This window comes from Pipistrellus hanaki (assembly GCF_964339955.1).
Source record: "Pipistrellus hanaki genome assembly, chromosome: 1".
NCBI classification, from domain to species: Eukaryota; Metazoa; Chordata; class Mammalia; order Chiroptera; family Vespertilionidae; genus Pipistrellus; species Pipistrellus hanaki.
In genome coordinates this window covers 152,324,073-152,349,768 of record NC_140503.1, presented here as the reverse complement: position 1 = coordinate 152,349,768, position 25,696 = coordinate 152,324,073, and the positions used below count along the sequence as shown (strand labels likewise).

The 25,696-nt window shown below is 37.6% G+C and overlaps 1 protein-coding gene across 7 annotated transcripts in view; it reads left to right on the top strand.

Moving 5' to 3' along the window:
- The window catches only part of PDLIM5 (PDZ and LIM domain 5), a 194,058-nt gene extending 171,831 nt beyond the window's left edge, over positions 1 to 22,227 (top strand). For 6 of the 7 annotated variants that reach the window (XM_084897143.1, XM_084897142.1, XM_084897144.1 and 3 more), the window contains 5 exons: positions 943 to 1,117; positions 10,163 to 10,343; positions 13,481 to 13,601; positions 17,157 to 17,272; positions 19,068 to 22,227. In XM_084897143.1, the coding sequence (XP_084753269.1) occupies positions 943 to 1,117; positions 10,163 to 10,343; positions 13,481 to 13,601; positions 17,157 to 17,272; positions 19,068 to 19,157 (683 nt within the window). In that variant the 3' untranslated portion in view covers positions 19,158 to 22,227. The remainder of the gene's footprint in view (positions 1 to 942; positions 1,118 to 10,162; positions 10,344 to 13,480; positions 13,602 to 17,156; positions 17,273 to 19,067) is intronic. The other variant, XR_014796172.1, reaches the window with a different exon arrangement.
- Positions 22,228 to 25,696: the final 3,469 nt, after the last annotated feature.

Sequence of the window (25,696 nt, the reverse complement as noted above, 5' to 3'; positions counted from 1 at the left end):
GAAGGGGCCGCAGGGAGAGATAATTCAAGGAGGATTTTTGGAACAATTGGCTTTTGGGCTGAATCTTAATAAGTTGTAGTTACTAGGTGAAGAGGAAGAAGCATAGAGAAACAACAGTGAAGGCCCATTCACAAGAAAAAGTGAGGCAGTTAGGCGTTACAGTAGCACCAACTAAAAGGCAGTCGTGGCGGGCCAGGCAGAGACTGCCAGTGGAACCTGCCTGCGGTGATTGGAAGGTGATACTACATTTGGTGCTCAGAGGACAGAGAAATCCTGCCAGTGGGTCTATGATCAGGCCAGATTGAAGTCTTCAATGGCAGTTGAGAGGATCACTTGTGGAGGACAAGACAAAAAAGGTGGCAGACGTTGAGGACCTAAACCAGGACAATGTTGTAGGAATGGAGATGAGAGGGCAAAACTAAGAATTATTGTGAAATAAAATGAACAGAACCCATTATAACCACAGATGAGGGAGAAGAAGGTCCTAGGATGATTTTTCGTAGGACCTTTACGTTATGTGACTGGGTGACTGCACAGTCTTCTTAGAGAATAAAAGGGAAGAATATAGATAAAAATATAGAAGTGTTATTTTCACCCCATCGAGAGTTTTAATGTGCCTGTGATATATAGTTCAAGTGAAATCTAATTAATGCTTAGCAGAGATGTATATATGACTAGAAATGCCTTGTTGTCAGGACCTTAACTATCTCCTCCGGGATACAGAAGTATTTCTGTTTCCTGTAACATGCTATGCACGCATCTTTTGAAACTCTTTGTGTTGTAATCCTTGATTTTCATTTCTGTTAATCTCCTTAAATATGAGTGAGTGTGTGAGTGAATAAGACAGTGAGTAGATTATTTTTAAAAGAACTATTATTATTTGTTAGAGAAAGCTTATATTTGGCCCGTTCTCATTCTGATTTTTCTGTGTTTGACCCCTAGCACCTTCCACTGGGAGAATCTCAAATAGCTCCACTTCCTCAGGAGCAGTGGCCCCGGCCAACTCCGCCGGGGGGCAGCCGCAGCCAGGCGACCAGGACACCTTCGTGCAGAGAGCGGAGCACATCCCGGCAGGGAAACGGACTCCCATGTGCGCGCACTGCAACCAGGTCATCAGGTTGGTTACTTGATAAGAACGTTGATTTTTATTTACATTTTATTTTCTGAGAGGTTCACAATATTATTAGAAAAAACACTCTTGTCACTTTTCTATGTAAATGTTATTATTGAAGTAGATAAATATGAATAAATTTGTTAGAATTTATTGTAGTGAAAAGTAATTCTGGGCATTTGAAATTAAGACTAAAAATACATTTATTTTTTTTTTCCAGTTATTTATTCCTAAGGAAAAATAATGACTAATGTGGCCTTTCAAGGAATGATAAAAATGTTAAGACTCAGAGGGACCCTGAAAATCATTTATCTGAACTTCATTATTTTGTAAATCATAAAAGTGAGAACTTGCATTTAGATGAAAAATAACTGGTGACATAAAAAAAAGAACATTGAGTCCTATAGGAAAAAAGATTGAGTTTTTGAAGACCTAAGCACTGAAAGATATAATTACCTCCAGGTCTATATATACATAAATGCTTTAAATTTTAGATTATATCAAAACTTGCTTCATTATAATATTTTTACCCAAATCTTATCTTCCTGTCTTTTAAATTCTACGTAGGAAAAAAGGCCCAGATATCTTAAGTGAGTGCACTGTACTGGTACTTATTACTCTGAGCGTTTCTTAATGAGTGGCTTTTAAAACGTTCCGAGGGCCGAAACTGGTTTGGCTCAGTGGATAGAGCACCAGCCTGCAGACTCAAGGGTTTGATTCCGGTCAAGGGCATGTACCTTGGTTGCTGGCACATACCCAGTAGGGGGAATGCAGGAGGCAACTGGTCGATGTTTCTCTCTCATCAATGTTTCTAACTCTCTATTCTCTCTCTCTTTCTCTCTGTAAAAAAATCAATAAAATATATTTTAAAAAAACACACACAAACACAAAAAGTTCCAAGGTTTAGGTGTGAATATTGACTGCAAGGATCCCACCAGCAGGATCTGGTGCCTTTGGGAGTTGCCTTGTTGGTGGTAGCAAATGACTAGTTGAAATGACTGCTCACGCTCCCCCCTTGTTTTTAATTTATTCTGTTTTGAAATAGTGGAAATGATGGTTTCTCTAAGGTTGAGACTTAACTTGTATTTTCCCTTCCTTTGTTACGTAATTATTGCTTCGGTTCATGTATCTAATTAATGTTTCCAAGGGAGCCCACGAAGCTTCAATACCTTGTTTAAGAACCAAATATAAATGCACTTCTCCTGAACCCACTTTTTTTTTTTTTAATATATTTTTTATTGATTTTTCACAGAGAGGAATGGAGAGGGATAGAGAGCTAGAAACATCGATGAGAGAGAATCATCGATCAGCTGCCTCCTGCACAACCCGTTCAGGGGATGTGCCCGCAACGAAGGTACATGCCCTTGACCAGAATCGAACCTGGGACCCTTCAGTCCGCAGGCCGATGCTCTATCCACTGAGCCAAACCGGTTTCGGCTCCTGAACCCACTTTTAAATAATGAGCGATTAAAAATAAAATAGCTTTTATATTTTAAAGGTAGTCCATGTTCATTGTGGCATATCAAAAATATAGAAAAACTGAAAGCAAAAATTCACCCCTAATTCCATTTCCTAAGCTAGCCACTGTTAGTATTTTAATTCACACGTTTAAAACAAACACAGGACCGATGTTGTTTACAGAAGTGAAATCATCATACGATATTGTGTAAGCTGCTTCTATTTTTCATACTGAGTAGTGCCTGCTTACTAGGAATTAGCCAGGAGCAGTGTTAGCCGTGGCAGTGGCCATGGGAAGAGGAGAAATCAGAGGTTCCCACAGTCCAGCGCAGTATCCGGCACGCAGAGGCCCTCAGCGAATGTTTGACAGGAACAGGGCACGCGGACCCACTCATCGTTCAGGCTGCAATATTAATTCAGATAGACTCATTTTTCTACAAGTACTACATATGTGGTTATTGCCTTGCAGAAATACTTAAACTACAATATTACAAAATTTAGTTTGGTACTGTTTTACTCCAGTAAATGAAACACTTTTTAGTTATATTAGGTTTAATATGAATGAAATAAAAAATTCTAACTTGTCACACTGCTTCTTTAAGTACGGTGCTTTGGTTATGTGGACTGGTATTTCGGGATACCTCATGGTGGGCAGAGACACCCTCTGTGGAGGCACGAGGCGCTGCTATTTGTGTGTTGTTGTAGCATGTAATTGGATGGGTTAACAAAAAGTCAAACTATATCAGTTGCTGATTCATGCTGTCTGATTATCAAATTCTGAGGCAGCCTGTAATCACCACCATCAGCACATCTGAAAAACTTAGTCCGGAGAGAAATTACATTCCCCACCCTTCCTGCCTTGGTTTCAGTTTTAATGCTAGATCAGGATGTGATTTTAATGCACAATCTCCTTGTCATGTGAAATAAATATATATTGTGTTAATGACATGAATGGCCATTGCTTATTGCTCCCCACCTGTTAGATTTTCTATGGCTCTGAATTATCCCAGCACTTGTTATTAATTAAACTTTAATGCTTCATTTATTGGGAAATTAATAGGATCCAGGATTATTTCATGTCAAGATCTCCTAACAGTAACTAACACAGCACATTTGCTTGGTGCTCAGATGCTGAAGCAGCTTGAATAGACTGTCAGTTCATGGGCCCAGTCAGAGCTTAATTCTAGTTCTTGGCCTCAATGCCAGTATCACTTACCAAAGCAAGGAGGCGTTGGATCAAGTGACATTCTCTTGTACACCTGTTTTAAAAGCAAGCTGCAGTTATAAGCTTGATACATTCCATACAGGATATTGCAGCCTGGCAAAGTCTAAGCAGTTTAAGATTTCAGAATTTATACTGTTTGTTTACAATATGTAATTTTGTTTACCACAGTGTAATTTATTTTGTTTGTTTTAAGTTTATATTGCTTATTTTATATATTGTTTTTAAATGTTTGACATTTTCAAAAACATTTTTTATTGAAGCCAGATAGAGGCAAATTTTGTGTTTTATTTTTTTATTTATATATTGATTTCAGAGAGGAAGCGAGAAAGAGAGAGTTAGAAACATCAATGATGAGAGAGAATCATTGATTGGCTGCCTCCTGCATGCCTCCTCCTGGGGATCTAGTCCGTAACCTGGGCCCGTGCCCTTGATTGAAATCAAACCTAGGACCCTTCAGTCTGCAGGCTAGTACTCTATCCACTGAGCCAAACCAGCTAGGGCTGTTTTATTTTTAGCAAAGTTAATTGTTTTTTAAAACCTCAGAAACCTGAATCACTAAACGTTAGTGCTGAAGTGGTTACTTTTTTTAATTTTATTATTTTTAAATCGTTTTCCATTGAGTTTTAAATAGAGGTAATGGGAGAGGGAGGGAAGGAGGGAAGGGGGGGGGGGAGAGAGACTGACTTTGATTTGAGAGAGACACATTGATTGATTGCCTTCCACACTCGCCCTTATCAGGCCAAGATTGAACCTGCAGTATGTTCTAACCACTGAGAACACTGGCCACGGCTGACCTGTTATCTCTTATAGTCCATATTTAGTTTAAAATTTCGTAAATCATTTTATTTGTATCTAATATTTAAAATTTTGTTTAATTTGAATCTAGAAAAGATTATGAATCTTTTGCCTAAATTGTATTATTTTAGCATTACTTTAGTTAGCTGCTTTTTACAGATGGGTAGGGTGTTACACTTTAAGAAATAATACTGCAACAGTGATTCAATTTGCTATGGAACCATTCTAATCCATTTATGATAGGGGTACCATTTCTTCCACTCTTACCTCATGAATAGATTGACTGTTGGAGTGCTGGTGAAATAGGGAAACAGAAAATCAGAGTAATGTAGCCAAAACCACATTTTAGTTTCCCTGGTCGAACGGGTTTATGAAAACTCTAGCTTATTCCTTGCCTGTCACATCTGGTGGCATTAAAATCTGTTGACCACTTGCATGCATTACATGGAGTTAAATGGGCCGTTCATATTTAGCATCTTAGCATCTTTCTGAAAGAAGTAAGGGATTTATGGTGCTTGAATTTCTTCTTAGATATGGAATGCTTAAAAAAAAAAAAATGCCCCAGTATTATCGTTCTGTGTTTGCCTGCACCAGAACAATCACATTCAGTCAACCCATTGTTGATTGCAGCGAAAAAGAGAATTTTAAATTACTGAATTGTTTCTCGCTAAGTCATTTCCATAAGGAGAGCCATCTCAGTTATCTCAAGGCGAGGCCAATAGGGTGTTTTGGCTGCCTCACCATCCACTCCAATCTCTGAGCACTCCTTTATTATAGGCTTTGTTTATTTTCCCTTCCAGTTAAGATTTTACTTGAAAATAAAAGGTTTTTGGCCTAATGTGTTAGTCCCTGAATTTAAGGAAACAACCAAAGACTCAGACCAAGATTTATGAGCAAAACATAGACCAAAATTTCAGTTACTGTACTGAAAAATTGCTGTTTCCTTTGCCTAAATTCTCTTTCCCCTAGATATTTGCATAGCTCACTCTCTCCTTTGGGTCTTAACTCAATTATCAGGGTATTCCTGGCCTACCCCTCCCCTCATACACATACACAGTCCCCCTCTCTCCCTTCCTCTTCATTTGTATCCTCAGCATTTAAAATCTAACACACCGTATCTTTTATTTTTCCTTTTGTTGTCTCTCTCCTTCATACTAGAGTGTGACTCCATGCTAGCAGGGCTTTTACTGGCTTTGTTTCTTGCTTTACAATCCGTTCTGAGAACAGGGCCTGGCACATATTACTGCCTTTAATAAATACTTGTTCAGTTGATGAAGGAACTTTTTAAAAAATATTTGGACAGCCGAAACCGGTTTGGCTCAGTGGTAGAGCGTCGCTCTGTGGACTGAAAGGTCCCAGGTTCGATTCCGGTCAGGGGCATGTACGTTGGCTGCGGGCACATCCCCAGTAGGGGGTGTGCAAGAGGCAGCTGGTCGGTGTTTTTCTCATCGACGTTTCTAGCTCTCTATCTCTCTCCCTTCCTCTCGTAAAAAAATCAATAAAAATATATTTAAAAAAACACACACACACACACACAAAAACATTTGCTTTAAAAAAAATATTTGGAGAAATGAATGATATCAGTATTGCCAAATTGAAATTATATTCCACTTGTCTCATATGGAATCACACATTTCTCCTGCTTTTCTAATTTTCTAAATAACCCCAACATAAAGAATTGACTATAATTGCCTCCAATAAATTTGTTTTTAACTTATCTATATAACCATGTTTTAGAACTTGTTCTTTTGATTCATTATTATATTGGGGCTCATTTTACCTATGCATTTATTCTTACCAAGCATGTCTTTCAAAATAAAAAGGCCTTACAACCTTTTAAATGCAGTATTTTAAAGGATTATTAAGTTTAAGATGGTACTCGATGAAAGAACTATATATTTTTTGTGTTCCAAATTGGAAACTTTGGGCATAACCCACTGAGAATGAAGAATTAAGGGTGTCAAAATACAATGTTTCTAAATTTTTAGAAGGATTGTTAGACTCTCTACTTTGAAGTATTATAAATCTTGAAAGATAATCTCTGCGTTTCATTTTCTTTTACTCTTTTCTCTTCCTGCATGTGTCTTTGTGTGTATTTATGATTCTAAATGTGTGTGCTGTGCATCTTCTCCTAATAATCTTTTTTATTTCATTCTGTTTTTCTAGATGTGCTTTTCGTAGATTGTTTACTTATGGTAGGCCCTCCCTAAAAGTTGAGCATAATAAATACTGGCTTATACATTTTTATTATTTATTATATCTAGTTAAGTAGAACATTAGATTCCATATTTAGTTTGGAGCATGTGAGTTCTTTTCTTTGTGCTTTGTTTTAAACTTTTGTTGATTAACTTTTCATTTTTTAAAAAACTTCTTTTGTTTCTAACACTTATTGATGCAGAAAGTTGTAGTCAAATACAATGATTAATCTTTGGTGGCTGGGCCTTAGAGGGTCCAGCTTTACAGTCATCATCCACTGGGACCTTAGGAAAATTAGCAAACTTCTAAGATGTTAGCTTCATCTGTTTATAGAGTTCATGTCTATCATTGGGAGTTATTGTGAAAACCAAATAGCAAAGGGAAGCAAGAAGTAAGCATTTGATTTCTAAGTTAAATCCCTGTTAGATTGTGCCTGTTTGCTGTATCTCAGTTGGTTGGGCACCTTCTTGTTGCCGATTTAATTCCTGGTCAACGTGGTTGATCTATGTGTGTCTCTCTCTCTCTAAAAATCAATTTAAAAAAAATCTTTAAAAAAAAATGAATTTGCAATTCTTTTCACCTATTTGTAATCTTTTCTTTTTCTCTTACCTCTTAGCTTCTTTCCCTAGCTCTTTATTTATTTTTTTCTTTTTGGCATAAGTCTCAAAGAAGAGAAACAGAGAGGAAAGTTTCACGCCAAAGCCCTTCCCTGGGCCAATCAGTGCTTTAACTCTTTCCCCTCCCTCCCGTCGTCAGTCAACAAGTATTAAGTAAGGGCTCATGAGGTGCGGAGTATCATAAGAGGTAGCTGAATACTTAATTCCACTCTGCGGTTATCCAAGCCTGTCATTCCAGTTTACAGATGGAAACCTAGTCCTACCCGGAACTAGAAGAACTGCTTCAGTGCTAATCCTGTGTTAATGAATTTGTTAAATTAGTCTCTGCCAACACAGAGAAGAGAGTACTTTGTTATAAGCAGAAGATGTTATTGTTTAATCTCTACATAACTTTAAGGGCATTGATGGAAGATACTCTCAGTGCAGCCAAGGAGTATCAGGTTAGGTCAGAATCTGCACTGAGCGTGTTTGTTTAAGAAAGGAGATTTGGCAGGAGCAAGGGTCATTTTCAACTCACTTTAAAGGTGCAGAGGGAGTTTCTTTATTGTTGTTAAGATCATTCACTATTCAAATATGATAAAGAAACAGGAAATATCTTAAAATTTCCCTTTCAATGGACAATATTATTTATCTATTTTTTGTATGGACTCTAGTCCAGAAAGCTTTCAAAAAAAAAAAAAATGCATGTAATAAAGAAAACCTTCTAAATCACAAAAGGGATCAAAAGAAGAATAAAAGTCTTGAATGGGACTATTAAAAATGAACACTGGACAGGAATTTGTCATTGAGATTGGATAAGACCTACAACAATGACACACAGACTTGCTATGGTTAGGCTAAATTTGGCTTCAAGCCTTGTAGTAGTCCACAGAAAAGGAGTTAAATTTTACAAATTACTATACAATGAGATAAATTACTATACTTCTATTACTCAGAAGAAGCAAAATTGTTCTTATTGCAAAAATCTGAAAGGAATTTCCCAAGGAAGCCTGTGGAAATCGCCCTGTGTGGGCTAAGGAAAAACACTGGAACGGGGAGCAGAGGTGGGTTCCATGGAGCAATGTTCTGAAGCAGGTGTCAGTGCAGACTGATGGCATCACACTGAACACTGGCCATTAAAGGAATGATTCTGTGGAATGGGTCTCGGATTTGCAGAACCTGTTTCTCTGCTGGACTTGAGTTGATCTCAACACATATTTTATAAAATGGATTTTATTGTTCTTAACCAATTTTCTTAAATCTCTTTTTTTTTTCTTTCTAAGATGAATGTTGTTAACTCTTTGGTAACACTAATAGATATGTTCCAGAAGTAAAACTTTATTCCAATTACATACCAACCCTTTGCTTTAACAGTATTCAGAGTTTGAGGTTGGTTGACTCTTATACACACATAGAAGCCTAAGGATACTGGCCTCATGGGGCCATCCAGGCTTGTGGATGAACTGAAGATGTACTCATCCTATCTAATAAAAGGGTAATATGCAAATTATCTGTCACTCCGTCACCATACTAGGAATCAGGAAATTCAGCTTCTGGCCTTCACTCAGTCAGTGATTTTACGGAATTTATCATATATTCTGAACATTCTCTATCTCAGCTTCTCCATTTGTTAAACTGGGTTTTTAATAACTGCCCTGGACTCTCTCACAGGGATGTTGTGCTGACAAATTAGATAAATGTAAGAGTGGCTGGAGGTAAAGCTGCTCTATGAATAAAAATTCGTGGGATGCAGCTACTGAAAAGAACGTTGCAGAGGCTGAAATGGTTAATCTCTGCAGGCTTCGTGACTAGATAAGGCTTCATAATGGATTCCTGTCAAGCAAATGGAATCCATCTTAACGGTTCATGACTGTATGGCATTTTGTAGGGGGAAAAACCTCTTTACGATATACAGGTGCGTTGAAAATAAGTCATGTTTCAATTAAATAAAACCTTTCCAAGGAGCTTCAAACAATCTCCGATACAAGTTTACAATTTCTGCAGTCATTTTGGAGGGTGAGGATTTGATGGGTTTAATAAAGTTGAGAAATATACGAAACTATGTGTGGGGAAGAGAAATTGACTGGGATGTCTTATCGGGCAGTACTATTTCTAAGACCCTAACATTACCAAATTGAAAATTTTATTTTGTTTATTTTATAGAAATGCCAAACTCTCATCTCTGCCTAAACCACCATTTTTTCTATTTATTTTATTTTCTATCACAGTTAACATCCTCATTCTTAATCATAATCATGTTACAGACAGACTCATTATAACTCAGGGGAAAAAAACATAACTATCAAATCTCTCTTTTAAAAAAATATATATTTTATTGATTTTTTTACAGAGAGGAAGGGAGAGGGATAGAGAACTAGAAACATCGATGAGAGAGAGACATCAATCAGCTGCCTCCTGCACACCCCCTACTGGGGATGTGCCCGCAACCAAGGTACATGCCCTTGACCGGAATCGAACCTGGGACCTTTCAGTCCACAGTCCGACGCTCTATCCACTGAGACAAACCAGTTTCGGCCTACCAAATCTCTTGAAGATAGAATAAAGGGGCAGGAGTATGGCCCTTCAGTGTTCTTACTCCTCCCCTCTTTTCACATAAACGCAGAGTTCCCGCGTACCTTTACAGCACCCATACGTTGAATCCTTGAGAAGGAGAAGTGAGCAAATCTTTCATTGTTTAGACATTGTATAAAAGAGGTCCGATCCAGGCAAAGCTGAGAGACTTTGATTCCTGAGCCAACTTGATCTCTGTCCTTTTGGCAGGGGACCGTTCCTTGTGGCCCTGGGGAAATCCTGGCACCCAGAGGAATTTAACTGTGCTCACTGCAAAAACACAATGGCCTACATCGGATTTGTGGAGGAAAAGGGAGCTCTGTATTGTGAGCTGTGCTACGAGAAATTCTTCGCTCCGGAATGTGGCCGATGCCAAAGGAAGATCCTTGGAGTAAGTATTGGAAATCTTTTCATTCTGAGTGAATTTTAAAATAGAATGATTTTTGTTATGAACCCCTTCTATCATTGTGGCATTTTTTTTTCTCGTTGCTGGATACCTTCTCTATTTCATCACTATTTATTATTGTAAAGCAACACTAAACAGACCTCTGCAGATAGGCCTTATGGGTGGTAGGTTGTCTTTGGTTTTGTCTTACTGAGTGTTGGCTTGTCTGGTGGAAGTCTAGCGGCTGTGAGGAAAAGTAATTTACCGTGGGTGTGCTACCTCCACGGGCCCCTGTGTGCTCAGGAATGAAGAGGCCGTACAGGACCACACACATATCAGTTCTCAGAACTGACACCTTCACTGTTTTAAATTAAATTCCATAGCTTTTATAAGAGCAGCATTTCCCTACTTGTCAGGGTTCAAGCACAGGGCACCGATCTCGTGAAGTATATAAAACAGGCTTATAAATGATATATTTTTCTTGAATGCATATAATGTTTAAAAGTATAACTCAGTTTTATGAGACTATAGAAAAATAATAAAACCACACCTTTTTAATTTTTTTTAAAGAAAAGGAGTAATTTAGGTGTCAGGCACATAACGAATAACAATGAATGAATGAATTTTCTACCCTGGAATACCCAGTTTGCAATTACAAAGTAAGAGTCAGGCATTTCCTATGGGCGACCAGGAGTTGGAATTTTACTTTAGAAGCAGCCAAATTGCCTGGTTTCATACGAAATTCATACCAGGAACACAAAATTTGGAAATGGCATTGCTGAATTCTGCTATTCTCACTGTGAAAATATAATAATGAAACTCTAAATTAATATCAAGAGAAAAGTGAGCATGAATTATAGAGTAGTCTTAGTGTTAGAATATATCTTTAAGTATGCCTAAAACTATGAGGACACTTAGAAATCAGTAATATACCACATGAGATATTTCTATATTATTAATTTATACAATATTTTTGGAACAGAAGGATAGAATGATTCAGGCTGTACCTTCCCAAATAAAAATTAATACTGTTTTAGTATATAAATCTAAGGATTCTAAAATAATTAATAAAACAAAGTCAAGAAACAGTCTTAGAACAAAATGATGCTCTAGAACAGTGGTTGGCAAAAAAAAAAAAAAAAAAAAAAAGCCATGCTTTTCTGCTCTGTTGACTAATGAGTTTGCCAACCACTGCTAGACTAAATGTAGTTGGAAGCTATGAGGATTAGGCAGTTGTGGCATATTGTGTGCAAAGAAGTAAAGGGAAGTATATGACAGTGGTCGGCAAACTCATTAGTCTACAGAGCGGCAAACCGCGGCTCACGAGCTGCATGTGGCTCGCGAGCTGCAGTTTGCTTCCCACTGCTCTAGGAAATGGAAGCCTTACACTCATTGCTTCAGAGGTGGGCCAGCCCTTTACTAAAGGACAGAGCCACTGGATTGCGTTTTACTTGTTCAAATGTCACCGAAACCATGCGACTGCCTGCCACTGGAAAACCAGACTGGCAAGACAAATGCTGGTAAAAGGAAAGAAGCTTGATATTCAAGTGCCAGTCACCTGATAAGACAGAGGGGACTCATGCTGCAAATCCCATTTCCCCACCTCAGTAAAAGAAGAGGTTATTATAAGAAGGGAGAGGGAAGGCAAAACAAAGAAATCAAGGGGGTTGGGTTGACAAGTTTTCTATGTTAAGACCAGCACAGCCCGTTCCAATAATGATCTTGAACTGGTCCAGTGATGGTCTGGTGTCTTCCAGTTCTGCATTATCCTGGTTGTATGGTTAAAGGTCAGCAAATCTCCCGGAACTGGGATGGCCAAAGGTCCGAGTCTCTATCTTCTGAATTTAGTTCCTAGGATTCTTATACAAACATGCTGTTTATCTACAAGCAACATATTAATCAGAGTCAGCATTGACAGAAACAATGTCAAAAGAATGGTTGGGTGGGTTACAATCCCCACTGTTACATGAATACCTACTAAAGAAGGAATAGTAACCTGTCTCAAGTATATAAAAGGAAGGATATACTTGAAGCCTTGGGAAATGATTTGGTTGATTGCACATTTGTAGTACATGTTCATGGTAATCTTTTGGGATCTAAATAGCTGTCATTTCTTTCCATTATCCTTCCATAGTGAACTCTGGCATTTTCTATGGCTAATGTATTCTATATCATTTTCTTTTGTTTTCATAATATTTTTATTAAAAGAGAAAACATCTCTCCTTATAACTATTAGAAAATACAAAAAAATGTAAAGAAAATTAAAATGACCTATATATTTACCAATCCCAGGTAATTCCTGTTAACCTTAGGATGGATTTTCTTCCAGTTTGCTCCTTATAAATAAATCACTTACAAAATAATAACCATACTTTATGTATAGTATCTTCTTTTAGTGATAAATATTATGAAAGAGTAAATTCCCATGTTATTAACTATTCTTCAAAAATGATTTTTTAATGGCTCCATCTCTTTCTCTCAGTCCAAAGAAATGATTCCTTGCAAAACCAACTGCCTAAGACTTTTACTAATTAAAATATTTGATACTTGGTATATTTAACCGTAGGGTCATTGTTGGCTAGAATCAATGCTTTATGGTTCAAATTTTAGATACTCTTTTGAGTATGCTTAGTACAGTCACAGCTGATTCCCAAAACACTAAACACGTGTTAAACGGATTGGGTCACACTGATTATGTTGTTGTTTTCCTAAAGCACCAAAGTATAGGTTTGTTTTAGTTTTTAAATGTTTGCCCTTCACCCATGAGATTTTCAAGATAATCTTATGAAACCTTTATAAGTTAGTGTTTCCTGACACCCTTTGAGAGAAAGCAGAATGTATTATAGCAAGCGCTTATGAAATGCTTCCTTTATTCACCATTTGTATAATATTTAACACACTAATCATTCTTTAAACAAGTTTATTGGTAGTATTTGTGGGAAATGCACAAAAAGTGCATTAGCTGAGATGATTTTCAAGTCTGTCCTTACGTATCTCCTGTTACTTAGGAGGAAAGCTCAAGACAAAGACAACCTACAGCTGTTTACTTTCGGTCAGTTTAGAATGGCTATTGGTTTAACTAGTAGAATAAGTATTTGTATGTTGTCATCTTTTTTTCACATCCAATTCTTTTTCTGTAACAGGAAGTCATCAATGCTTTGAAACAAACTTGGCATGTTTCCTGTTTTGTGTGCGTGGCCTGTGGAAATCCCATCCGTAACAATGTTTTCCACTTGGAGGATGGCGAGCCTTACTGTGAGACCGGTAAGCTTCTGAAGCCGCTAGTTTCCTAAGTTTTGAATGAAGGTAAAACAGCAACCCCTATATTACTATAAAGTTGAAAGGAAATATGAGGCAAAATAATTTTCCTAATTCTTTTAGGAACATTTAATGTTACCCTAAATATATAGCAAAAATCTATATATAATTTTATTCGACTCTGTCAGAATAGATATTCCCAACCTAAGAGATCTAAGCATGTAAGCATTACTTAGGAGAAAAATATTTTGCATGATCTTCAATAACTTATGTTTATAAATTCTAACAAATCATGTAGCTTACAGCCACATCTTCAACTTCAGTAAATAAATTCTGATTGGTTATAAACATGACAGTTGTTCAACTTTTGAGTATGGTACTGATTTTCTCTTTAAGATAATTACCTTGACAATAAATTGGAAGTCCTGTGTTTTTACTGAATAGGAGGGTAATCCTGGCTTGGATTACTCCCTTGGTAAAGTTATTTTTAATAAACTAGACTCTAAGGACCAATCTACTAACTCTGGACACTTCCTTTTCCTTCCCAAAGGCTGTAAGTAGACTTTCATAATGCTTATTTATTAATATTACTCTTACCTAGATATTACTATTACATATACATTTTTTCCCCCCAAAAGTAAAATATTTTTTCTCCGCTCACTATACTGCATTCCCACTATGGAGTTTTATTGTTGTTTTTCCTTGAATATCAAAGTGTGATGCTGGAAGAAGGAACTATTCCACAGAGTCAAGTTAAAGGAGCAGTCAGCTTCTAATTTAAGGCTGGTCAACACCACTCCATTTTTTGCTCGCTCAGTGTCCTCTTGTTTTCACCTTTATCTTGGTTACCTAGTTAAGACCAATCTCGATCTATGTCAGGCCAGAAGCCTGTGGAAATTCCAGTGAACTACCTCCCATGAGCTTTTGGGGGACAGGTTGGCTATAAGCTGTCTGCCCTGATTCAACCAGAATATTTCACATTTTGTAATGCCACTTAATTCTTCTGAAGAAAGAGCTTTTGTTGTTTGTTTTAAAAGCTTTGCAAGACATTTTGACTAACTGTCAGGTAATTTCTATCTAGTCAAAACATATATAAAACTAGCCTTAATATAATATTTAATATAGTCTAAGAAGTCATATTTTTGAAACCCTGAAATTGCTTGCAGGAAGGAAAAAACACTATTGAAGACTTATTTAAATATCACTTCTAATCATTTTTGTTCTTTCTCTCTAACCTCCCAGACCTGTTCTTAACCCAGTCCACCATTCCAACACCTAGGAGCCATCTGGGATTATGCTCTTACCCGTCTTCTCCCTGTGTCCAATTTCATTAATAAGTTCTGACATATACCCCCAATCTGTATATTGAATTCATTCCTTTCTCTTCCTTTCAGCCATAACATTAAATCCAAAGCATTCTCACCCTTTGCCTGGGCATTGTAATTGACAACTAAATGGTATATCTTCTGTTCCCCAGTTATGGTAACATTTGTGTAAGTGTGAATCCGATAGTGTGTAATACCTTTGTGGCTTTCATTAGAGTAAAAACTAGGTTCCTTCCCAGGGCCGGCTTTGCCACCCTCACTCCTGCCACCTTCCTGCCAGTCACTGGCCTCTAGCCTCCAGCCATACCTGCCCCTGTGTTGCTTCTGAGCATGTTAAGATCCTTCCCACCTCAGAGCTTTTGTATTGCCCTTTCTTCTGACTGGATGTTTTCCCCAGCTTTTCCGTGGTGGTCCCTCTTTCCCTTCTCAAGTTTCAACATAACTATTACCTCCTCAGAGAGCCTTCTCTAACCCACCTATAATGTTATATTATATAACAGTTATTTTACATCCCTCAGTTATTTTATATCACATCACCGTTTTCTTTCCTTCGTGGTACTTTTTAGAATCTGAAATTATTTGATACCCCGTTTCCCCGAAAATAAGACAGTGTCTTATATTAATTTTTGCTCCCAAAGATGCGCTAGGTCTTATTTTCAGGGGATGTCTTATTTTTCCATGAAGAAGAATACGGTACACATTTATTGTTAAATGAAAATAAAGGAAATTTATTACTGTATACGGTACAGTAGTATGGTAGTTGTCAACACAAACCAGACAAACTGAATCCTACAGTATCAAGAATTTACTCATTTATTCAATGGCAATCATGTCATCATCTTCTGGAACATCATCATAACAATCCAATTCCTGAATTTCCTGGTGAATTTCTTGTGACTCCATTTCCCCAGAATCAGTGGACCAAATCTCAAGTTTAGCTTAGGGGGCGGCCTTATTTTTGGGGGGATGCCTTATATTTCACTCAGAAGGAAACCTGTAAGTAGGTCTTATTTTCGGAGGATGTCTTATTTTCGGGGAAACACGGTAGTTATTTTGAAAATACAATAAATTAGGACAATCTTTTCCCAAGGAGAATATAAGCCTCATGAGGAGAGCAATCACATCTGTCTTCTTCACCACCATACCTCCAGCCAGAGCCTAGAACAGTACCTAGCACACAGTAGAACTCTGTGGCTGTGTTGAACAAATAGTGCTAAGAAATATTAAAGATTGCTGAGAAAGGTGAATCAAGTTGCACAAGATAGCCTACATCTTCTTCCAACCCAGATTGGATTAAAAACGTCAAAGACCAAAAAGTGAACTATGAGTAAACATATATATATATATATATATATATATATATATGAAAATTAAAATGCCAATAAATCTAATCCTATATAATAACAGCCTAACATGCAAGTTGTCCCCTTGACTGGGAGTTCAACCAGAGGGTGGGGCTGGCCGACCAATCTCAGGAAGGAAGGCCCCAGGGGACGGCAGGCAGCTGTGGGAAGGGAGGTCCTGGCCAGCAGCCGGCAGCCACTAGGGACCTTACCTGTGCATGAATTCCGTGCACTGAGCCTCTAGTTTAGTAATAATGAAGAAACATCTTATCAAAACTGCTTTCTTCAGGAGGAAGTCCTGTTAATATTTTATAACTACAACCTCTGTCAAGTCAATGGTGTTCTATAGCTAATGATTTTAAGCATGAAGTCATAAAATTGAAAGGAAAATATAGCAAGAAAACTCCACTTCGTGGCTCATATTGTAACATAGTCCAGCTAGAAACTCAGTTGTGGCGTTTATTCATGGAAGTCTCCTGTGACTTTTTTTTTCTTCCTTACCAAGTCAGATATACTATAAAATTTGCTAATTCCAGGTATTTCCTCTTGATTTAAGTTCATTAGTCTTATTATTGCTAGTTATTAGAAGCTCTGTTGTATTATATTGAGACAGTCATGTCTATTGATAACATATGTGTTCTTATACATATTTGGGCATTGAAGTAGTTGGAGAGAAATGAAAGATATTACATGGAAAAAATAGAATAAAGAATGTTAAGTTGTATAAATAATGTTTAACCAAGAGTATCTCAAGCCAAATATGCCACCTGACAGTTTTCTGGTTACTAGTGACTTTATCTTCATCATCTCATCCAGTTCAGATTTTGTTGCTGCTTTCTAGGAATTGTCATTCTACAGCGGCATGTTAAATTACGTCTCCTCCTCCCACACAGATTACTATGCCCTCTTTGGTACTATCTGCCGCGGATGTGAATTTCCTATAGAAGCCGGCGACATGTTCCTGGAAGCCCTGGGCTATACCTGGCATGACACCTGCTTTGTGTGCTCAGTAAGTGAATTCGTCTCCCCGTCTCCCAAACAAAGGAGCACCGTGTGGCCAATTCAAGCATAAACACCAACTGGAAATAACAGTGATTGTATCTTCCTGCAAACCTAAAAATATTTTTACGGTGATTTTGAAAGTTGTTTATTAAACATTTTTGGCACTTTTAAAAATTATTTGGCTTAGAATAAGATGCTTACCCATTAGAGAAAATTATATTTTTAATACATTTTTGTTTATAAGGAGAAGTTATATGTATTTAAAAACAGTTAAAAGTCCTTTACTTAAAAACAAAACAAAACAAAAAAACAGCCATCTCTTAATGGAATGTTTTTAGTAATTTTTGGAAGCACAGGTACTTCTTAAAATAAAAATAAATAATTATTAAAAAATCTATTGAATCTGCCGAAACCGGTTTGTCTCAGTGGTAGAGCATCGGTCTGCGGACTGAAAGGTCCCGGGTTCGATTCCGGTCAAGGGCATGTACCTTGGTTGCGGGCACATCCCCAGTAGGGGTTGTGCAAGAGGCAGCTGGTCGATGTTTCTCTCTCATCGACGTTTCTGGTTCTCTATCTCTCTCCCTTCCTCTCTGTAAAAAATCAATAAAAATATATTAAAAAAAAATCTATTGAATTAACATTGGAAGTAAAGTATAGGGTGATTTTTTTCATTAGCAATAGTCCATGAATATTTTTTGAGACTATAATAAACATATAGTAATATGTTTACTTATTGCATTTAATGTTTTAAAATTTTTATGAGCATAGATTCAGAGATTAACATTAACGTAAGATATATTTTTGAAATTTAACAAGTAAATATCAATAAAGATACTTTGTTTAGATGTTTGAATTTTCAAAAATTAGTTTTTAACAAATAGCTTTTATTACCTATTGTGTGAAGGGAGAAAATACATGTTAATTGAAGCCAAATGATTATTCCAAATGTTACCATTCAACTCTCTAGTTTACCTCAATTGTCTCTTAGATGTTATAAAATTTATTTAAAGAACAACTTTTAGCCCAGCAGGTGTGACTCAGTGGTTGAGCATCAACCCATGAACCAGGAAGTCATACTCATTCTGGTGAGGGCACTTGCCCAGATTATGGGCCTGATCACCAGTACGGGACGTGCAGGAGGTAGCAAATCAGTGATTCTCTCCCACTCTCTCTGAAATCAGTAAAAACCCATTTTTTAAAAATTAATGAAAACTTTCAGCAGATTTATCTTCATGAGCATTATAATTAACAAAGGCATTAGGAAAGACAAGAAGACATTCGTGGATAGCTAATTGACTGCATAATCATCTAGCAGTGAGATGGCTGACCAGGGTTTTCACTATAAAAAACAAAGGGATGTATTAAAAAGAACTCTCAAGTATTCTATGCCTATGTTTTTGGGGCTTGAGAATGTTTGGTAAAGGAGTTGTGTTTTCTGTTTGAATGCTTTGGTTCTCTACAACAGGAGGCAGATTAAAAGCATTGATTAGAATTTGGGAAGAGGAATTACATTTAGTGTGACCTCCTTAGGTGTTAGTTTTTCTTTAGGGCCAATTACTTCACCCCCAATAAAGATAAATAATGATAAATAATTTAAATAGATTAGAATGCATTCTAGAAAAAGTCATTCTTCATTTTTCTTGAAAGACTGATGAAATATAGTCATTGTGAATGTCAGGATGTCTAACAACTAACTAAAGTGCTTTATTAACTATTGGGTGAGAAATCATTTTCTCCTTCATGGGCATTTAATAAAGTAATTATTTTCTCTTATATAATGCTTTCCCCCCCCCCCCCCCCAGGTATGTTGTGAAAGTTTGGAAGGTCAAACCTTTTTCTCCAAGAAGGACAAGCCACTTTGCAAGAAACATGCTCATTCTGTGAATTTTTGAAAGTCTACAGTTCAGGAGAAGAGAAAGAAATTTGAAGAGAAAGAGAAGAATTAAAATTACCAATTAATTTTTAGGTTTAATATTTATATGGATTTTTGAAAAATAATAGTAACCCAGAAGGGATAAATTCTAGCTTTAAAAACCAAATCTATGAGGAAATATTTGGCTTCGTAATGTAAAGGGACAGTTTGACATTTGTTATTACGTTTTCCTTGTATTTTCTGCCCATAGAGTAACTTTTATAAAAACCAATTTCATGGTTCATCTTAAATAAGTTAGCGAAGAATTGAATTTTAGAATAAAAACTACAACTTCTATGCTGAAATAATTATGCTTTTCTTCTTAGGTAGTTAAAAGTAAATTTGTAAAAGGCAATGAAAATGCCTTATACTTTATCAATAAGCAAAACATTGTATTTTTTAAAATTAGTGTTCATCTTTCAAAAAGTAAATAGGAGTTTAAACAGAGTTTTATCAGTAGTAGTAGGTGTCCCTTTTTAAAAACTATGCATTTTTAAATTTTACAGTTGATCATTCCAGTAGGAAAGGTCAATGAGATTTTGATCAAAATGTGTCATGCCAATAAGAGATGCCACCATACAACTTGTAAGTCTCAAATTTTTGCCTTTTAAAAAATATGACCATTTTTATTCATTGTTTTATTACTTATAGTAGTCAAACTCTTTTTTTCTCTCTTTTCCTTCATGCTCTGGTAAAGAGCTAATTGAGTAACTTGGGACTGAGAGTTTTCTCTCTCTTAAAGAGAATGAATAGAAAGAATGTGATTGGGAATTATGGTATATTTCCCTCTCAAAATTACTCTTTTTTGACAATGAATTAGTTTCAGAGTTGTACTACTGACTGATGAAGGTATGAGACTTTGCATAATAATTTTTTTCTCGAACTCTCTATTAGAAAATAACAGATTGGTTTGAACATGTGATAAAATTTAGATTTTTTATTTTTTTTAATTTTGATAGTTCTCTCTCAGTAATAAATGAACCATTTCCAGGTGTGATCACGAAGTTTGAAAACTTTTATGCACAGAGGTTTGGTGGTTAATTATAAAGGCTGGCCCATTATTTGTTTTCTTCATTTGGGGAAAAAAATATATGTAGTTACCACACGAAAACAGAGAACTGTGGAAAAATAAGAAAAGAAATTACAGCGTTTGGTAGTTTTTCTCTTTGTGTTTCCAGGATGGATGAAAGCTCATGATTCCACTAAGTTATAATTTAAATTTGTTGGGAGCAAGGTGCTTTCAAATTTGAGATTGAGCCCCAAGTCCTTCCTCTCCTATCACTTACTAATGACTTCACTTCCGTTGTGTACGTGTTTGTATCAGAGGGGAGTGTTAGGCTACGATGTTTGTTGGACTTCCCTAAGAACTTTTTAAGGCATCTGTCCTGAAAGCTGTTAATTTATGGTCTAGCTGCTAGACTCTAGCAGATTTAAATTATATGCGGATAATTATTAACTGGGGATAGAAGAATGAGAAGAGTGACACAAAATGGCAAACGGAATGCTTCATCAGTAGCAACCCCACACCATCCCCTCACCCTGCCCCTTGTAGGGAAGCGGGACGTGTTTGTGTGTGTGTTAAGCGCTGGAACTGAATTGTGTACTAGTTCTTGTTGCTGCTGAAACCACCTATAGAAGACATACTGGCTCATATGCGTTGTCATATCTTAATGTCAGTCTTTTGCTTTACGCAGTATAAAGTAGTTGGTGGTTTTGTTGTGGTGTGGTAGAAGCTTCTTTTTGTTATTTAGTTTTGCCTTTATAGCTGATATGCCGAGATAGTATTTGATAAGTCTATGGCATTTGGATATCTTCTTCAAAATTTATTTGACCTGGATTGCATATAAAATTATCTTACATTAATATATCATTTTTATTAGACTTTTCTTTCTGCATGTTCTTCATAGAGCATAATGTTGCATTTCTCTAAATTTTATTCCTAAGAGTGTATAACATTACTTCCTAATGTATCATCATCATTGTGCTTTGTCCTTCTTTACTGTTGGTTCCTAAAACAGTTAAATTCTATGAAATAAATACTGATTATAACCCAGAAGGATCTCTGTTTTCCAGTGGGGAATGCCATATTTAACACCCCAGCGTTAATCTCTTAAAAACTCAGGCAGAGCACTTTCTTATTCTGGTGAGCTCCCTGAATATTTATTTTTCTGATTATAAATGTTCCCTGTCAGTAGCATTTTTAAATTATTACCTCTTTATTGTAGAGCATTTACTTTTAATCTCTCTAGATGTATATTTTGGAAAGCTGTACCTGGCACAATACAGATTAAAGTCATAGTACCTGACTTTTAAAACACCCCTATTAGGGCCTCCCAGTTTGAATAACAAGGACGGAACGTTGCCCCTGAGGGAGCAGCCTAACAAGAATCCCCTGTGCTTGCTTATGCTTATGCTTATGCTTGTGCTTGTGCTTGTGCTTGTGCTTGTGCTTGTGCTTGTGCTTGTGCTTGTGCTTATAGTAGCTTGCATACTTTCTATTCATTCGGGTTACACTTAGAGTCTAAAGCTAAAACCTAATCATTTGACCAGGATTAAGATAAACAGAAATAAGAGTTTAAATCTTCAAAATATCAGACCAGCATTATGTTTAAAAATTATCTACAACAAAAATGTCTTTGTAGTACCGTTTTCAAGGGGCACTATATTCGGGTCACTTCTATAAAGAATCCTGTCTTCCTGTCCCTGATCAAGCATGAACCTAGCTTGTTAACCTGTCGGTGATGTTTGCAGCCCCCGTTGAAGGAGAGGCTGGCAGGCAGGAGGGGGACACATGCTGAGAATGATACACACATCCAGCATGGCTTCCGTTTGTCACTCTTCATCCCCCAGGTATTTTAAGGTTTGGGTTTGTATTCTCAATGTATCATTTGCCTTATCCATTAATCTCTATTTTCTGTTTCTTTACATTTTTTAAGTTTATATACATATATGTCTGTGCTGTTTTGCTTTTGGATGTATTTTCTAATTAAAAATCACATGAGAAATTAATACCTTAATGAACACATAACAAATAAATGGCTTCAATGATATAGACTAGCTCTCCTGGTTTTTCTTTTGGGGTGGCAAGTAGTTTCTACTAAGTTATCATGGGGGAAAAATCATGTTCAAAGGACAGGAAGAAATGTAATAATTCTCAGGAGAATCCCCTTATGACATTTGCTTATCAAATTTCCCAGAAACAAAACATTTGAAAATATTGTCACATTTATTTTACTTTAACCCTTAAAAAAAAAAAAAAGTGTTTTTATTGATTTCAAAGAGGAAAGGAGAGGGAGAGAGAAAGAGAAACATCAATGATGAGAATCATTGATCAGCTGCCCCCTACTGGGGATCAAGCCTGAAACCCAGGCATGTGCCCTTATCTCGGGATCGAACTGTGAGCTCCTGGTTCATAGGTTGATGCTCAACCACTGAGCAACACTGGCTGGACACTTTAACCTTTTTTACACTCTGCATGTTACACACATTCACAAATACTTGTGAATTTATCGATAAGTAAGCTCTTTGTCTTTTAAAAATATTTATTACTGAAATTATTGGATCAGTCTGTTCTGTCAAGCATTCTGTTGTGTCATATATCATATTCAAACAACAGAAGTCTACATTTTCACGTTTTTCATTGGCTAGGGTCCTTTCCTTCATGCTTAACCTATCCCGCTCTCATTAGCTAACTTTCCTATGACCAGATAGGCTCACCTATTCCTCATTTGTTTATTGGTTTGAGTAGGAATTTTTCCCCCAACTGTGCAAAGTTAAGAGGAATGTTTCTGTCGCAAGCTGTATAGTGGGAATAAAAGACAAATTCAAGTCTATTTGCTCACAGTATATTAAACTCCAGAAGCCAAACTTATAAGGGCATCAAGTCTGCATCTGACATTTTAATAGCTGCTGTTTGGTTTCTATCAATCACGTCATTGCACATTAAAATACACCGACAAAATAAGAGATCTGTCATTCCTTCGTTAAGAAACAGTAATCCAGTACAAGATTTATAGGCTTAAGACTCAACAGTGTGTGTTCACAATAAATCCCCATTCAGTGCTCAGACCAGAACAAGCCTGCCTGCCGTTCAATGTTTGCTGGTCAAATGTCCCCAATATAAGATTATCAAAGGTTTTCTTACAGAACTACATATAAAATCCTTTCTGCCTGCAAAAGCTTAATTTAGCTTGGCGGTTTCCCTTTTGGAGTAGTCTCAGACAAGATCTTGGTTATATCAGAAACACATAGGTACTGATGTATTATTAGCGGGCCTGGTGTTAATTAGGGAGAATTACCAGAAATAGTTTGCTTTGTGGGAATTTATTACAGAATCACACTTGACTGATGGCAGAATAGGAGTTGCTGAGAGAGAGCAGCTCCCACTCATAACCGCTAATTAATAGGGTGCCAAAATTCCGCAGAGGAGGTTTCATCCCAAGTGTGGGAGCCTCGCGGGGAAAATGGTTCCTTTGCACTATTTAAAATTTAAAAGAGGAAAGGGGCTAGGACACATGGCTGCCCAACAGGACTCTCAGACGCAGACCGTGCTGTGGTGTTCTTATGAATGAGAGCATTGAGCTCAGGAAGCACCATGCCCAGAAGTTGGTGAAAGGACCCGTTCCCCCCAAAAAAAATCAGTCGCGGGCTGTGAGGTAGTGATCATACCCAGGAGATATGCAGAGTATTTTGAATGTGGCAAGTGTCTGATTCGCTCAACTCCTTGTTTCGTGAAGAGAACACGGAACACACCGTCAGTCTGCTGTCTTGTGTTTCTGAAGTTGGACTCTCACGTCCATGATTTTGAAGCTGTCCGCGTAGGTGGCCAGATCACAGCAATGATTAAAGGGCAAGGTGTGGCTCCCACTCCCTGGATGCCGCGCTGAGGGAGAGCAAGGTGTGTTTCATGATTGGCACCAAGGGCAGAGCACGGGGTGGGGGGTGGGGGGGGGCCCTAATAAATGAATTTCCCCCCCCCCCCTGTGTTTGTAACTGTGTGTGATCACATACAATAAAGCCTGGAGCTGTTGCTTAGCATAGGAGAATAAGGATAAAACATTTCCTTGTCAGAAAATCACTGATCGCTGACCGGGGGGAGAAAAGTAGAACAGCATTCACAGAGAGGATAATTTTTCAATTTCTCTTCAGGCAAATATAGTTCCCAAGGTAAACGACTTCTCTGCCAGGTCCCTGAACCGATTGACATGGCCTCTCATGCACCCAGTGTTTCAGGGGACAAGGTTTCTGCATAATAATTGGGTTCCAAATGAGTTTTTCATCCTCATGCTCTCAATTGTCACATTTGCTCTCTAGTTCAAATATACTTAGGTTTGTTTTTTTCTCCTTTTTTTTCTTTATTTCGCTTGTAGAGCACACACAGCTGGTGCTATTCTAAGCACTTACTCAAAAATGCCATTGTTCCAAGTGTTTCAATAGACTATGTCTTCAGAGGTGTCTTATTTTTTCCCCCTGGTGTGTCACTGATACGGCAAGCTGTTCCCTTGGTAAATAAGACGGTAAATTGAACTCCAGGTACTTAGCACACAAGGATGAATTTTTATGTAAATAAAAGTCTTTGCTCCGATGACGCGATAGTGATGTCACTTGGCCCGGAAGCTCACTCTGTCCCTGTGTGCTTGCGAATCCTGAAGCCCTCAGGCCTCCTTCGTTGCACGAAATGGAGAGCAGGAGAAAGCATGGAGCTTTCAAGTATAAACTTGGAAATATAAGTTAAAATAACTCAATGTACAAACTGAGACTCGCCATTCATTTTGCTCCGCATAAATGATTTTGCTGTTGCTGAATAATTTTTTCCCGGCACCATTATCAGTGCTTCAGATGAAGCATGAACTCAATAAGCACTAAAGTGAACCCAGTGCTTCTGTCCCAAGAAAAGATATAAATCAGTATTGTGAATTTATTATAACTTGCTTATTCATGAATATCCAGGAAGTTCTAGATGATCTTTAACAATATCCACATGGCTTAGACGTTGAGAGTAAATCAGAGCTTAGTGGGAAAAAGTGTTTGATTACTCCTGGGGTGGGGGGAGGGGAGTCAGATGGGGTCCAATTGGGAGACAGAAATCACACAGCAACTTAGGAGAAGTTTAGTGTGAAGAATTACTAAGCTGTGATAAAATAACTATGAAAAAAGAAGAGTCCAAAGGGTATTGTAGGGCTGAGAGAGAGGATCCAGGGAAGGACAACCTTAGAAGGAGTCCTTGTTGGAGAGTGTGGCTGTGGTTTACTGAACCGAAGGGCAGAGTTCTCTGCTGAGACGGGCTGGAAACAAGGCAACAACCCTCCAGAATGCAGGTAAGCCAAGGGGGTGGTGTACAAAGGGAGTCGGGGTGCTGCTGTGGGTCTGAGGCCTGGAACACAGGGTATCCGCATCCAGGGGCTGCAGCAAGGTGGCCACCGGCCCCGGCCGGGGATGTGAAGTCACTGATGTGTGCACTCTGCATGCACTCCGGGGCAGGGCTCCACCAGATGTCCCCACACACACACCACGGATGGA